Source organism: Carassius carassius, chromosome 13 (assembly GCF_963082965.1).
Source record: "Carassius carassius chromosome 13, fCarCar2.1, whole genome shotgun sequence".
In the NCBI taxonomy this organism is placed as follows: Eukaryota; Metazoa; Chordata; class Actinopteri; order Cypriniformes; family Cyprinidae; genus Carassius; species Carassius carassius.
In genome coordinates this window covers 3,924,621-3,941,628 of record NC_081767.1, presented here as the reverse complement: position 1 = coordinate 3,941,628, position 17,008 = coordinate 3,924,621, and the positions used below count along the sequence as shown (strand labels likewise).

The 17,008-nt window shown below is 37.3% G+C and overlaps 2 protein-coding genes across 2 annotated transcripts; one reads left to right on the top strand and one right to left on the bottom strand.

Moving 5' to 3' along the window:
* The first annotated feature begins 821 nt into the window (after positions 1-821).
* Positions 822-6,685, top strand: LOC132155854 (SERTA domain-containing protein 1-like). The gene is given in 3 exon segments (XM_059564589.1): positions 822-987; positions 5,275-5,555; positions 5,557-6,685. Coding segments are annotated over 2 exon segments (783 nt in total). The 5' UTR covers positions 822-987; positions 5,275-5,282; the 3' UTR covers positions 6,067-6,685.
* Positions 6,686-7,145: 460 nt separating this feature from the next.
* Positions 7,146-15,126, bottom strand: LOC132155852 (potassium channel subfamily K member 6-like). The gene is made up of 3 exons (XM_059564587.1): positions 14,689-15,126; positions 9,180-9,575; positions 7,146-8,160 (listed from the first exon to the last, which is right to left on the bottom strand). Exons 1-3 carry the CDS (start codon positions 15,002-15,004, stop codon positions 7,937-7,939), a joined length of 936 nt encoding a protein of 311 aa, XP_059420570.1. The 5' UTR covers positions 15,005-15,126; the 3' UTR covers positions 7,146-7,936.
* Between the last annotated feature and the right edge of the window lie 1,882 nt (positions 15,127-17,008).

The window sequence follows — 17,008 nt, the reverse complement described above, 5'->3', positions numbered from 1 at the left end:
CCGCATATTGCTGGTAATGAGAACTAAAAGATCTGCATCGCTAAAATATGGAAGTATATTTTATTATTCTACCAGGACCTTTACTGTATGTTTAAGAAAATATGTCACTGTTGTCTTTTTAGGTGACAAACCTCTGACAGAAAAATACACTGTGAGTGAGAACATGTTAAAAGGAAGAGTCATCTCCAAATATGACCTGGGCCATTTCTTTGTCAAGTGCCTCTCCACTTCTCAATGGGATGGAAAGACGGTTGGAGTTTGTGGAGAATATAGTTAATGCACTCAGAGGCTCTTAGTAATTGTTGGGTTACTCAGTACTAGTCAAAATGACTTTATATTTGCAGCATCTTAATTTTTTGTTACTCATGTTATTGTTGAGGTGCTTTACTCCCAATCAGCCTTGATACATTCTGCAACCAAAAGTGTCAAACAACAGAGAAGCTTTTCTAAAGTTACTGATTGCACCTATAAAATACTTTTTTTTTTTCATAAATACATAAACTGACCAGCAATAAATCTATCTAAAGTAAATCTTAGAAAGTTTGTTATTATTGAAAAAAGGATCGTTGGATTGTAGAACTCCTTGCTGTTTGTTTTGCCTTAAGAATCATTGAATGAAAAACTATGTAATTTGCCTTATAATGTAATCATTTTATTTTCAGTTTTTAAATAAAGATGTTTGTTTACAAAGCTCTTGTTTCTTGTTTACGTTGGTAGTATATTATGTGGTGTAAAACCTGTTTTGGACCCGCTTTAACTAATCTTTTTTTAATGCAAGAACTAGTAGGTATTTCTGGGACTACAATACCCGGCGTTCATTTCGCGCGTGACGTCAGAACGATTGAATCACTGGCGGGAGAAAACATTCCAACAAACGCTTCCAGTTGCCCGACGTGTCAGCAGCGTTATATAATTTATAGAGGTCAAATGAATACATAAACCTACAAGAGTTACGTCGATTTTGGAGTTTGTTTGCATACTTTACAGGTGAGTAAAACGTGTTATCCTGAAAGTATTAGTGTGTAGCTAACATTAGTGATGGCAAAATCGAGGCCTCGTGAACCAATGAAACAGTTGAACCAAATGTGCCATATTGTATCGAGGCTTCGAATCAATCCGACACCCGTCTCAACGGTGACACCTAGTGGTCACTTGCAGGTGTTGATCTGAAACAACCTTGACGAGCCATTAAAAAAATGTGTTGTTTTTTTATTATTATAATGTTCTAATATGTGAAGCTTGTAACCTATAGGCTCCTCACTGTGCATAATGTTATTTTGGTCATGAAAAATGAATATTAATAAAAGAAATCAAGCCACAATGTCTCACTTTTTTAGAGATTTTTATTCAAAAATATTAATTTATCTGCTGTGGAAGGACTTAGCCTACTTCTTTTTTTACAGATAATTTCTCCAGCCTTTGAAAAAATCCTCTCACAAGGGACACTTGTTGCTGGCATACAAAGATATTTTTTTGCAAGGACATACAAATGAGGAAAGATTACTGCTCTCTCTTTCCAGTAAGTTCTGGGCAAATACGCATCGTTGATGTATTTTTTCACTTCCACTGTGGCATCAGCTGTAGCATTGTGTATCATCTTGGTTTGATGGATGCGAGTATCAAAAAGTTCCCATAAACTGTCCTGTGTTTCTACTGGTGGTGATGGTGATGGTGATGATGATGATGATGGGTGTGATGTTGACATTTCTGGGTCTGAATAAAAATGAAAACAGCAATTAGTAACAAATCCTAAACTGACGGCATATATGAAGGATATATTATATTACATGATTCAGATTACATAACATAACACAGACTGAAACTGCTCACCAGGATTTGTGTTTGAACGCATCAGTGAAGCACACTCCAGTGTGATATGCTTTTCAGCTTCCTGGGCTTTGGCAGCATTTCCAAATGCCACATTTTTGAACCTTGGGTCCAGCAGTGTAGCCAGTGCCAAGGCTCTAAAACTCTCATAACCTCCACATCTGGAGTGCAGACCTTCTTGCAGATGTGAGCCTATGAGCCAAAACAGGAGAAACACATATTTATAATAATGACAATAATATGACAGTTATGGCCAATCACATGGGTAGTATGGTCATTGTGGCCTACCTAATTGAACAGTTGATTCCTGCGTTGCATTTCCTTTTTTCTGTGCAAGCTTGTGCTGCAACATCCTGTACAGTGGTATAAGCTTTGAAGCAGACACTCTCTTATCCTCTGACATCTCTGTTGTTGCGAGTTTGAATGGTTGCAGTATTGACAATGATTGTTCAATAATGTCATAATCAATACTTGTCAGGGGAGCAGTATCATTGTTTAAGTTGGAAAGTGCAGCAGCCACTGGTTCACGTTGGTCATACAAGCGCTGTAGCATGTCAAATGTGCTGTTCCATCTCGTGTCAACCTCCTGTATCAGTTTGAGAGTTGGTCTTCCCATCAAGCTCTGCATCTCCACAAGCTTGTCCTTTGCTTTGCAGCTGGATCTGAACAACCCCACTATCTTTCTGGCCTTCTGGCGCATTTCATTGATGACTGGGGTTTGATCTAGTGCCTTTTTCACAATCAAATTTAAAGTATGAGCAAAACATGGGACATGGCGAAGGTGGAGTAGCTGGGCACTTAGGATCATGTTAGATGCATTGTCAGTCACCATGCACTGAACTTTGGAGGTTATTCCCCACTCAGCCATTAGCAAGGCTTTAGCCTCCATGAGATACTGGGCTGTGTGGGTTTGGTAAAACCTCCTTACACCCAGTACAACAGTTGCCATTTTTGCCTCTGGTGTTATGTAATGGCAAGTCACACCAAGATATCCATCCATATTAATGGAGGACCACATGTCAGCTGTAAGGCTAACAAATTCGGCCTTTTGTAGGTCCTCCATTGTCTTCTCCTTGGCTTTGTTGTACTTTTCGCTGACCATTATTTTAAGCACCTTCCGGGATGGGAGGACATAGCTTGGATCAAGCTTGTTCACAAATGCCCTGAATCCCTCATCGTCCACGATGGTGAAGGGCTGCAGATCCTTCACCACCATGTTATAAGAGCCTCATCCAATTCCCTCTGTCTGACTTTTAAAAGAGAATACAAAACATACTTTCAGACAAATACATTGGAAAAATACAGCTTCAATTAGTGCACATCTATTAAAAGTATAGCCTACTGGTTCATTATTTGGAAACCTTCCAGTGTTTATAATCAGTGCTTTATATAACTTATAAACTTTATAAACAGTGTCCCAAAAGGTTGTAATTATATTTCAATTATAATTATATCCCAAACAATGCATACCTTGCTTAGATGGCCCAGCAGTGTCAGTAGCAGGCCTAGGTACAGGGGGAATGCCATCCTCTGCACCCTGCAAAATGGCAGGATGAGTGCTCCTCAAATGGCGCATCATGGATGATGTATTGTTGCAGTAGGCTAGCTGCCGATCACAATACACACATCTCACTTTATTTGGGGTTTCTAAATGGAAATGCTCCCACACCACAGATGTACGGCATCTCTTCTGGGGAGCTTCCATTTTATCTATCTATCTATCCAAATCTATCTATCTATATATGAATCGATCTATGTATCTAGATATGTATCTATAATCTATGTATCTATATATGTATCTATCTATAATATATGTATTTATATATGTATCTATAATCTATCTATATATGTATCTATCTATAATATATGTATTTATATATGTATCTATAATCTATCTATATATGTATCTATCTATAATATATGTATTTATATATGTTTCTGTAATCTATCTATATATGTATCTATCTATTAATCTAGCTGTCTATATATATTTATATCTATGTATCTATTAATGTGTCACTATATGTATACTCTGTCTGTCTCTAGCCTCTCAGTCAATGTGTTGTGTAAATTTAAATGTAAGTCTAAATTGCCTATAACTAATCAAATCGCACTATGTCACTATATCACCAAAAATCCGCTATCTCAAAGTCAAACTCCTCTCACAAAAACCCACGAGGTCAAAATGCGTTTATTTCACTTTTATACAGATGTGCGATTGTGTGGTCTGTTCCCGACCGTTCCAATCAAACGCTGATTCGGCGGACCACACCTGATGAAACAATTAGTGAAACACTTCGAGGCTTCGTTTGGTCATAGTCACGTGACATGGGTGTTTCGAATCACGCTTCGGATCAGTGTTTCGACACATCTGCGCTTCGGGATCTCGCAAAGCTTCGGAACGACTGTTTCGCTTCAGCCATCCTCAGCTAACATGCTAAGCTATCGCACTGATTTCTGCTCACAAACTTATGGATAACGTTACATGAGTTTGTGTCGATTTATAAAGTAACTTTGTTAACTTAGCTGCTGTTCTAGGATACTGATAATAAATATGCCTAGTTTAACACTAATTCATGACTTAATATTAAAAATTCAGCATTAAGATCGTCTCTGGAGTTGTCGCAGTACATACAGGCCCATGTTGTCTTCGACACCAAATATTTTCGAAATATTAAACATACACATCTCATTTTTTTTCTCTTGATTGGCTTTTGCTCTTAATTTTGTAATTTGATCTGAATACCAACATTGGAGATTTAGTCAGTAAAACAGATGAGCTGTTTTGTGTTTTTTTGGAAAAAAGTGATGCTGAATATCTTTTTATTGTTTTTCTTATTTGGTTAATCAAGTGTTTTGTGTCTGTTTATTAATAATGGATTTCTGGACACATCAGTGTTTTTTAGATTTGTGAAGTAAAAACAGTTTTAAAAGTAAAAAGCTAAAATTACGTCCTTGGGGTGCTTTAATTTATTGTATTTTTTATTTTATTTAACATTTATTGTATTTTATGGGGTTATTATTGAGTCATTTAATGAGTTGTACATTTTCAGACATCTAAACTGTTCGTTAAAACCTTTAGGTTAATTCAGAGAAATCATTTGATTTGCGTTCATAGTGGTGACATTCACTTAAAATGTAATTTATATATTTATATGCCTGGTATAAAATATATAAATTCTCCAGATTAATGTCTTTTACTGGGATTATGCTTTGTCTGTCCTCAGGTATTCTATTATTAAAAACAATTTTAATTTGAGAAGTCTTTTTAGTATTTTATCTAATTTATATTAAAAATAATTTGTCTTTAAAGCTTTAGCAAAAAGCATGGTCAGATGGCCTTTTTAATCATTTCATATCATTCTTGGCCTATTGTGTGTGCATTGGGTGTATCAAACATTTCCTCATAAGAGCAGTCTTAAACGCAAACTCACTGTTGTTTTGCAGCGTGAGAAATGGTGGCCAAGGGACAGAAGCGCAAACTTCACAGAGAGGACGAGGGAGGAGGATCTGCGTGGAGAAGTCAGCTGCAGTCCGTGTTGGACATCTCCATGGATAAGTTTCACCGTGACCAGGCTCTCGTGGAGCCCTGCTTATTACGGTCGGTTCTGATCAACAACACACTGCGGCAGGTCCAGTCTGAGGTCCGGGCGCAGGTCGAATCTCTGTCCACTGTAAATAATCCCACAAAATCAAAACCAGAGGCCAATTTCCCCCAGTTGGTCTCCATCAGGAGAGCATCATACACCTCTGTTCTCGCTGAATGCTGAAAATACGGATGACGATTTCATGGCCTGGACTTCAGAGGAGGATTTCTCTTTATCTTCAGCCATTTCTTCCATTCTTAAAGATCTAGAGGCCAGTCAAGGGCCTTGTGCATCTCAGCGGGCTCCGCTCAGCTCTGTAAACAGTCGAACACAGCGTCCTCCGAGGACTGAGAGAACGTCTGACATGGCACCGTCCGTCAAAACAGAGCTGATTTGTCCAGGTTGTCTTCAGGATGTAGGTCTAGACAGACTTCTCCTAGACATCGACACGGCTGTGTTTGAACCCGAGGTGAACCTTCTGCAAGGTTTCTCGGTCATGGCAGACGATCTAGTGAAGTATCTGCCATCCCTGTCCAAATCCACATCGGCATCCTCTTCCTCCTCTTTAGTCTCTCACGGTCAGGCAACGTGGGAAATCCAGGAGATAGAGCATGTCATGGACATCCTGATGCGAACGTACCCGCAAAGCTGATTTTGATGATACGGTGTCTCGATATTGAGGTTATAAACCGTGTTTCTGGAGGTACTTCGACTGAGTAACACGAGGGATTGAATGAGACAAACTGATTATGATATTTACTAGCTTCTCATGTTCAGAGTAGTTGATCTCAATGTCAGCAGTCTTTGTCATCTTGCACATCTCTTGTTCTGTTAAAGAAATGATCTGAAAAACAGATTCATTCAAAGTGTCATTTAACAAAGTTCAGTGACTGTTAAACACAATTGTTTTGAAGGGAGTCCTTACAACTGTGCCTTTTTAGTTTTTTATTACTTTATGAAATAATGTTTTACTTAAATACGCACTTTCCATTGAGTCAAATCTTTACATGGTTTGCGGGTTACTATTTGGAGTGACCTTTACATAAAGGTCATTAAAATATGAGATTGTGTACGTTTGGTTTAAAGTTATTATAATGTGCAGTTAATGTTGCTAGAGTGTACTGATGCTGTTTCAGCAGATGAACATGTGGATGCAAAAGATTGACTATGTCAGTATGAAATTATAACGTGAATATTAATCACTCTTTCTATTCTAGTGTTATACTTCAAATAAAGTGGTACTTGGTGACATCAAATGGCCAAATGATGAATTATATCTAAGAAACTGAAAGTTCCTGTACTAGAACGTGTCAAATTGCTGTTTGGACAGAATGCCATGCAGATGACTCTCTAATATGTAAAGTGACCAGAGACCACCTTGGTGATTTGGTGACTTCTATAGCAGTCGTCTCCACGCCTTCTGGTGGGTTGAAGCGCCATTGGTTTATGCAGCTAAACAAACATGATCAAATCAGGTTTCGGTATCAGAGTAAACAACAGTCATAAGTGTCAGCGATTGTTCATAAGGGAACTTTATTCTGCTTATAGGAGAGATAAGGATTATTTTTTGATTGAGTGGTAGGTTATTTAAACTTATCTATATACTGACATGTTAATTAACAGCTTTTCAAAACATATTTAAAGATAAAACGGGGTGTGTAAAGCACAACCTCCCTTTAACTCCACAGCTACACAGACTTATATTTGGTCACACCTGCCCATGCAAATGCATCAAGTCACAAAATACCAAAACAAATTTTATTTTATTTTTCTGTGCATGCATTTCTTAAAACACATTTTGTTCTTCTGACAGTGAACATCAGAGACCTTTTTGTTCCCTCCAATCCAGCACTGAATATACAATTGCAATGATACAAAGAATATTTATAGAATATACAGTACTACAATAAAGACAAAGAGATTGTGTCCAGCATAATCACGGGCTGTCCCATGGTTGCACAAACCTTAATTAAAAGCCAATTATAAAGTGCATCTGAAGTTCTCCACATGACTCGACATCAAGAACCATCATTAACTAGCTATGAAAATTAATTTCACACTCATTGAATGAATGTATTGAACGGAGGGCAAGAAGCAGCATTCTCTTCCTGTTACTATGATCCAGAGCGATCTTGGTCCATGAAATAATCATTTAATAATCTGAAAAGCATCATCAGTTACGAACCTACACAAAACTAAAGAAGATTCACACTTGGGACTCTCCACTTCCTAAAGCAATAACAACATCCATATAGTTTTGAAGATCAGATTTGGCAACTCCAAACAAACAAAAAAAGAGCTCATTTGGTTCATGAAATGTTCTGCTATACTTCGTTCCTACAAAGCATCAGAAGCGGTCCTGTCTGACAGTGAAGTGTATTGTATTGCACATGTTCATACTTGATTGTCTTGACCTTTGTGGTGCTAAATTGCAACGTGTTGATGTTACATGTCCAGACAATGTACAAGTGCAGGACACTGAAAATAAGTGACCTTATCTGAATATGAAGAGATCTGGGGTTTTATCTATTGATGGAGTTGTAGGACACTTGAGAGCTGGGATCCAGGGGCTTCACAGCCTCAGGGGATTCATCGTCAGGATCTTGTTCCATTATTGGTTCTTTATCCTCATCTTCCTCCTCGTAGCTCGGCAGCTGGAAGAAAGCAGTCCAGCCGTGCACATCTGCAAGCTTGTGGAAAGTCCGAAGGACCAGGAACATGACCATCAATCCCACAAACAGGTAGACTGTAAGAGAGAAGAACGAAAGCTCATGCTCAATTTCAGGTACATTTACAAGTGGAAATATTTTATAGCGTTTAAGAACAGAAAAATTTATTACATTTGTAATACAATATATACCTAGGACGGTCCTACATTCATGATGCTGGTATATTTTGAAAAAAAAGAAAACATGGATTTTTACCATCAAATGCGAGACATTACATGGGATTCTGACTTCAGCACCTAAAATTGCATATTTTTTTGGCGTCTGCTTTGTAGACATTTCATATTTTTATACAACAGTGCATGACTTCATAACAGTAAAAAGTGGACAGTGCATGACTGTTTAGGTCATAAAAGACTTTCATAACTTCAGCTCTAATCCTCTTAAGAGATGAAAATTACTGTAAAGATCGTGCGGACTCCACAAGCAGATTAAATGTGAATGTTATTTTTTATTTCATATAAATATATAATAAATATAGTTAATTTTATTTTGCTCTTGTATTTTAGACTTTATATTTTAGGTTTGGTTTAATAAAGGAAAAATGATATAAAAATTTAGGTCATACTCAAGAAGCGAATACATTTAAAAACAAAAATGTGTGTGTGTGTGTATTTGTACAGTTGTGGTCAGAATGGTACATACATTTTGCTCTTTCTCCTTATTTTAAATTGTAATATTTTCACTATTTTACTGCATTTTTGATCAATTAAATGCAGCATTGATGGACAGAAAATACCTTTTCTGAGGTCCTCCGAGATCTCCTTTGTTCATGCCATGATACACTTCCACAAACATGATCAGTTTGATCGGGTTCTCTTTGTCAACTTTCAGGACTTGTGTGAAAATCTGATGATGTTTTGGGTTATATTTATGCAGAAAAATTAAAATTCTAAATGTTTCACAAACTTTCAAGAAACACCATATATATATTTTTTTATTTATATGCTTCTAGAGTGTATATAGTGTGTGTGTGTATATAAGAAAAATTATCTAAAAGAAACCAGCATTACTGAAGTTGGAAAATCACTTCTCTTACCCATGACTGATATCTTGTACAAAGCTCTGAGTCTCTGTCCTGGCTTTTCTGCTGGTACGAAGTCCCCCAGTCCTATAGTGCAGAGCGAGATGAAACAAAAGTAGGAGGAGTCCAAGAAAGACCAGGTTTCTTCTATGGTGCTGAACACCAGCGCAGGCACCACAAAGAAGCCGAGCACCACCAGGACCAGCATTATGATGAAGTGCAGCACACTGGCACTGCGATGCTGCAGGCCTGCCCTCCGCTGGCACACAGAGATGGGCCGGTAGGTCAGAGGGTGCATGAGGCGCTGGACACAGGCTGTGAGCACTAGCATGGTGAAGGGCACTCCAATCAAAGCATACATGATGGAGAAAGCTTTACCCGCATCAGACAGCGGCGTAGTGTGGCCGTACCCTGAAGAGAAGGAAAGAAGATGATGGTGCTTGGAGAGGAGTGGAAAAATCACTTCAAGCCAAATTTATTTGTAAAGCGCTTTTCACAATGCATATCATTACATCTGTAATGCCTTTGTGCTTTGCCACAGAGCAAGCTTTACAGCTGAGTGATAAGACAATATATAACAAGTAGGACTGTGAATCTTTGGCAAGGCAGCGATTCGATTCGATTACGATTCATAGGTTTTCGATTCGATTCAAGAACGATTTTTGCAAATTTAGAACAATTAAATTCGATTCGATTATAATGATTCGATTCTGCATTCTTTAAGTGCATTCACGGGATTATTTAAATGCTTCTACTAAATTCTTTAAATGCTTAGTCAGGGGGAAAATACAGTAGCATTTTTGGTTAGAAAAAAAAAACTTTTGTCCATTTTTAAATGCTAGTTTAATGATGCGACATGGCATACGTAAAAATGTATGTAAACCAAGTTTTTAAAAAAAGAGCTTAAAGAGTATTATGTATAAGCTAACATTTTGTCACACCAGGGGCGTAGCCATAATTTCAGAAGTGACAGAAATGTCAAATACAATAATTTTATGTATGTAGCCTATATAATAATAATAATAATTATTATTATTATTTATTTTTTTTTTACAAGGAATTATCTTCTTTTTTAATTACTTTTAATTAGCTGTAATAAATACACTGCTGGACAATAATCAATCATTTGTAATCGATATTTTTTTCCTAATGGCAATTTTATGATTTGTTTTATATACTAGGCTACATTTAATTAGCAATTATTTAAATTTTCTGCACAGAATAAGGTAGAAAATATACTTTATAGTTTCTGTACTGTAATAAATGTCAATTAGCACTGCATCATTCATAAATTGTTTGTGGGTATTTTTTAGTTTCATCAGTTCATTCTGCTTTTATTCAGTTTAGCTGCAGATATAGCCTGGCACGTCTATGAGAGCGAGATCGCTTCTCTTTCAGTGTGAAAACGTCTTCATCTCTATTTAACTTTTCCTCTCCATCAGCGAATGATTCTGAGAGAAAACGTATCAGATGTCTGTTTGCTAATGAAACAAACGCTACTTTCATGCATATTATCAGATAAATATCACGCTCTTATTTCAAGGTCGTTGTTAATGCTGTGGTTAATTTTAAACGTTTCCTTCGTATATTCGGTTCATCCGCATTGTTTAAAAACATTTATCATTCAATGGATCTGTGCGTATGATTTAGACACTTACATTTCTGCTCCGTCCATGCAATAAATACAGCTGTCGACGGCTCCGGTAACTCCGTCGGTAAGATGCAGAGAGCCATTGACAAACTACAGAAAAGTAAAACTACTTCAAGTTAGCATTACTGGCCACGAGTCCTATAGATCACATGTCAGCTGCGTCAGAGACGAACGGAGCGCGAGCGCAATCCTGTGACAGTCTCAGGCGGTAAACGGTGGAGCGCGTGAAGGACAGATAACAGGCACGATTCACGAACACTCTTCAAGGTCTCCATTAATTCGTGCGTGTAGTAATTTAATGTGTATACATTTTGAAAGCATTGAATCGCTATAGAAATCGCGATTCATTCGATTCTTAGAATTTTGAATCGATTGCTGTCCAAGATCGGTGATTCACGATTCAAAAATCATGTTTCAAGATCGATGCATATGAATCGACAGGGTTTGTAATCGATGCATCGAGAAAACGAGTGAATCGTTACACCCCTAATAACAAGTGATATAAAAAAATGCATCCATTCAGCATCATAAAAGTGCTCCACACGACATGTTTCTGATTATAGACAGAAGTTCTATATCGTGATGTTGTTCCTTAATGTGGTAAAATTAACCTACTCTAGACTGTATCATGCATAGAAGATTTTGGTCTAAAGGTTACTTGTATCTTGGTAAAGATTTAGCATTTTCATGTGAGATTTTATGTGAGATGCTCTGACTTGCATCAGGGATAGTTCACACCCACAAATGAAAATTTTCATGTCACATTCTAAATCTCTATGACTTACTTTCTTTGTGGAACACAAAATATATATTATGAACAGTGTACAATCATACATTTCACAGAACCAAGGTTAACATGCTTTATGAAAGTAAAGCTTTATACAGACACACAAGCCAAAGGACTGATTTCCCATGATACTGCTAGCAGGACCAAAACTGAGAAGTCCAGTTAAAGCAAACAAAGCTTGCACTATACCTAAACTTGGAAGAGTGAAAGAGATTAAATGGGGGTTTGACAAAAACAAACATTTCATCCAATAACCTTGACATAATTTTCAAGGTTAAAAAACATGGAGCTGCGATAACTCAAGCACACTACAATTTGAATATAACCATACACATTGCATTTTATACAACAACAACAACAACAAAAAAAAGTTTCTTTCTCCATATATGACAAATGTATTACTTGAAAAGAAAACAAGTCACTTATAACCTTACAATATAATTATGAGGTCTTCCTTCAAACTATTGACAGCTATAATTAAAATGGACGAAAAACATAAGGTAGTTATTCTAATTAAACACCTCACAAGTACATGAAAAGTATTTAAGATCTGTATACACTGCACTCCAAATACTACACTCGCTTAATTTCCATTCCCAGAGTAATCATGTGCATTGATCTAAACAGAGCTGACCTTAAATGTCTTTAAATCAGTAATATTTCAAACAACATCTGGATATTATATACTATAGGATAACTAGGAGTTGTCCCCTTTATTTTATTTTGGAAAAAGTTCTTGCCATTTACAGTGGGTACGGAAAGTATTCATATCCCCTTAAATTTTTCACTCTTTGTTATATTGCCACCATTTGCTAAAATCATTTAGGTTCATGTTTTTTTCCTCAATGTACACACAGCACCCCATATTGACATTTCTGCAGATTTATTAAAAAAGAAAAACTGAAATATCACATGGTGTTCTTAAGTATTACTGTGACACCCAGGTGCTGTCCATTTCTTAGATCATCCTTGAGATGGTTCATACGTCTTCATTTGAGTCCAGCAGTGTTTGATTATACTGATTGGACTTGATTAGAAAAGCCACACACCTGTCTAAGACCTTCCAGCTCACAGTGCATGTCAGAGCAAATGAGAATCATGAGGTCAAAAGGAACTGCCTGAAGAGCTCAGAGACAGAATTGTGCCAAGGCACAGATCTGGCCAAGGTTACAAAAAAAAAAAAAGTTCTGCTGCACTTAAGGTTCCTAAGAACACAGTGGCCTCCATAATCCTTAAATGGAAGACGTTTGGGACGACCGGTATGTGAAGCGGTATGTGTGGAGAAAACCAGGCACTGCTCATCACCTGTCCAATACAGTCCCAAGAGTGAAGCATGTTGGTGGCAGCATCATGCTGTGGGGGGGTTCAGCTGCAGGGACAGGACGAATGGTTGCAATCGAGGGAAAGATGAATGTGGCCAAGTACAGGGACCTGGACGAAAACCTTCTCCAGAATGCTCAGGACCTAGGACTGGGCCAAAGGTTCACCTTCCAACAAGACACTGACCCCAAGCACACAGCTAAAATAATGAAGGAGTGGTTTCACAACAACTCTGTGACTGTTCTGTTGCAGCTTTCCCAAAAAGACTCATGACTGTATTAGATCAAAAGGGTGCTTCTACTAAATACTGAGCAAAGGGTCTGAATACTTAAGACCGTGTGATATTTCAGTTTTTCTTTTTTAATAAATCTGCAAAAATGTCAACAATTCTGTGTTTTTCTGTCAATATGGGGTGCTGTGTGTACATTGAGGGAAAAAAAAGAACTTAAATGATTTTAGCAAATGGCTGCAATTTAACAAACAGTGAAAAATTTAAGGGGGTCTGAATGCTTTCTGTACCCACTGTATAAAGCATGGATGCAATATATCCGTTCCATGAATATTTATCACAATGATCAAGTTGATAAATGGAAATCAGGTTTGGTAAGTAGTACGAAGCACTTCGTTTCAATGCTCCTTTGTTTTGGGAAACAATAAAATACTAATTTACTTCTCATTTGAAACCATATACTCCACTTGCTATCATTTACAGGTGATTTCTGTAGAGATGCACTTTTTTTAAACTGAAGTGAACACACATTTGTCCCGCAGGACCACATGACTACCTACGTGAATTTTGAATTCCTGTAGGACTAGATATATAGCTGTAGGGTTTTTTTTAAGCCTTGTGCAGGAATCATCTTGCTCATTCCTGCAGGACTCATATTAAACAGGCTACTATTCTTGCAGGATAAACGTACTGTCTGTTTATATTGTATTTTAGTATACAGTGTTAAGCATGGACAAGTACTTACCTGCAATTATATACATTTACTTAAAAAAAAAAAAAGTCACTGACATATCTAAAACAAACAAGTTGTTCACATATCACAGTATAAGTTTTAGTATTATTTGCACTTTTATTTCACAGTGGATTTGATATATTGCATTGTACAGAATGTTTCCGTCTTCCCACATTCAACATTATATTTATGTAAAATAATTTCATACATGGATTCATTGTATCACACATTAACTGTACACATTATTCATAACTACATAAGTTATAACTTAAAATATTTTACATCAAAAGAGTTCAGCTGACAAATAACTTTGAGAATCCCTGAACTAAGGTTTTGTTGTGCTATCAGAAATCATGTTATTAATCCATTTTATTTTAATGAACAGTCTAGTGTCTTTTACGTGCAAATATGCATCTACTGCAGGAAGAAGTCCAAAGTCCAAAAATACCCTCTTTGCCAACATTTCCACATGGTTTAACATCCTGTTGATCTTGCATTGTGCAAATAAAGTTACGCGATGAAATGTCTACACATATTACTGGAACACTGCTACATTCTTCTATAGAAATGAAAAAAGATTGCCGAGTGAAGTAGTAAAACTCAAAAACATTGCAACCGAAATAAACGCTCCACGCATTATCGTTTGCTACTTAGTTTGTTCTGGCGAACTTTGTAACTTTGTTTTGCAGCACTTGTAATGTTTGTTATGGTCTCTGAGATTGACTACTAATGTTATACTAACAACTGCCCGACATGAGCAGCATCAAACAAACACCCGTTAAACTCCGTTCGTGTGAAACTCACCCACTGTCGTGACCATCGTGTTTGCAAAGAACAGAGCAGACGCCAAATCCCAGTTTGTAGGCAGCGACGCGTTTTCAAGGACCGACACGCCGTATTTATTCGCTTGCAAGACTTTCTCCAAGAAAGTTTCGAGAGCCGTGGCGTTGATGCAGCTCAGGTTGAGGAACTCCTCTTTCAGCGAGTTCAGGTCTGATTTCATGGTCTCTTCGACGGGCCTCTCGATGGCAGAGAAAACAAGCGCTCCCAACAACAGATAAGCGATGTACGCCAATATGAAGCCGCTGAGCACGAGGCAAGACCTGAACGCCGTGGACATGATGGGATTTGAGAGGAACCCGATGACAGTGATTCTTGATTTGCTTCAGTGATGTATGTTCGACTGATTGAACTCCACCCTCCGACACAAGTTGGCCACGGTGGCCAGGAAATACCCGAGAGTTCAGTCACATGGTGATACTTTCAGTTGTGTGGGGTTGTAAGGTGCAGCACAACTTTTTGTTTCTCATACGAGTGCTTTCATTTACACTTAACTGAGAAATGCATTCTGTAGTTAGATTACTATCAGGAGCTCTAGTGTCCGAGTCTTAAAGGTGTAGGCTACTCTGTGCTTAAAAGATTGACACTTACAGGAAAGAATAGTGTTTTGGGGATACATCATTAAATGATGTAAGCCTCTCACATGAGATGAAGACTCAGTCACTTCAGTCTTTTACACTCTTAAAAATAAAGGGGCTTCAAGCGATGCCATAGAAGAACCATTTTTGGTTCCACAAATAACAATTTAGACAAAGGTTCTTTAAAGAACCATTTCTTTTTCACCTTTTTATAATCTGAAGAACCTCTCTCCACAAAGAACCTTTTTTTTTTAAACAGAAAGGTTCTTCAGATGTTAAAGGTTCTTTATGGAACCATTTAGACAAAAAGGTTCTCCTGTGGCATCCCTGTGAAGCACCTTTATTTTTAAGAGTGTAGATAAAGCTGTTTTGTTACAGTTGGCCCTTCATGGCTTCCACAATTTTGCACGGAATCCCGTTTTTGTGAAGGAAATAAATAAATCTCAAAACATAATTGTGTCTTTGTGTTTCGCAATTCAAAGAAAAAGTCAGAATTGCGAGATTTAAATGCGCAAATCTGACATATCAAAATTCAAGCTCAATCTTGTTTTTTTCTCACTTATTCCGAATTTCTTAATCTCACAGTTTTGACTTACTTTTTTCTGAATACTTTTTGTTTTTACTCCACTAGTTTAACACTTAAGCTGTACATGTTTATTCATGTGCTGTACTGATGTGGTGGTTTGGGTGTAGATTTGCATATATAGTACAGTAATATGGGACACTTTCTTGCAGAAACGACCACACTTAGTTCAGACCAATAAATAAGAAAATGTAAATCGCATGATGACCCAGCTTGTCAAAATAGTCTAGATTGTGTCCCAAATTACCCTTAATTCCCTCAATTAGCATTGTATTTTCTGGTTAAATACAGAATAACACAGTAGTCATGATGGAGTCTGTTGTCTGTTGTGAGTCTGTTGTCTGTCCAGCTATAGACAGGCTCTAAAAACTGCTAGGGCAGAGCATATCCACAAACTCATTGAAAATAACCAAAACAATCCAAGGTTTTTATTTAGCACAGTGGCTAAATTAACAAATTACCAGACGCCACCTGATTCAAATATTCCACCAACGTTAAATAGTAATGACTTTATGAATTTCTTCACTGATAAAATAGATAACATTAGAAATACAATAGCGAATGTAGATTCTACAGCGTCTAACACTTCAGTTTCATCCATCGCACCCAAAAATAAACTGCAGTGCTTTACAAATATAGGACAGGAAGAGCTAAATAAACTTATCACTGTATCTAAACCAACAACATGTTTATTAGATCCTGTACCCACTAAATTACTAAAAGAGCTGTTACCTGTAGCCGAAGAACCGCTTCTCAATATCATTAACTCGTCGTTATCTTTAGGTCACGTCCCAAAACCATTCAAGCTGGCGGTTATCAAGCCTCTTATTAAGAAACCAAAACTAGATCCTAGTGTACTGGCAAATTATACGCCTATTTCAAATCTTCCATTTATGTCTAAAATTTTAGAAAAAGTTGTGTCTGCTCAATTGAGCACCTTCCTGCATAAAAATGATCTGTATGAAGAATTTCAGTCAGGTTTTAGGCCCCACCATAGCACAGAAACTGCACTTGTTAAAATTACAAATGACCTGCTTCTTGCATCAGATCAAGGCTGCATCTCATTTCTAGTCTTACTTGATCTTAGTGCTGCATTTGACACCATAGATCATGACATACTCAT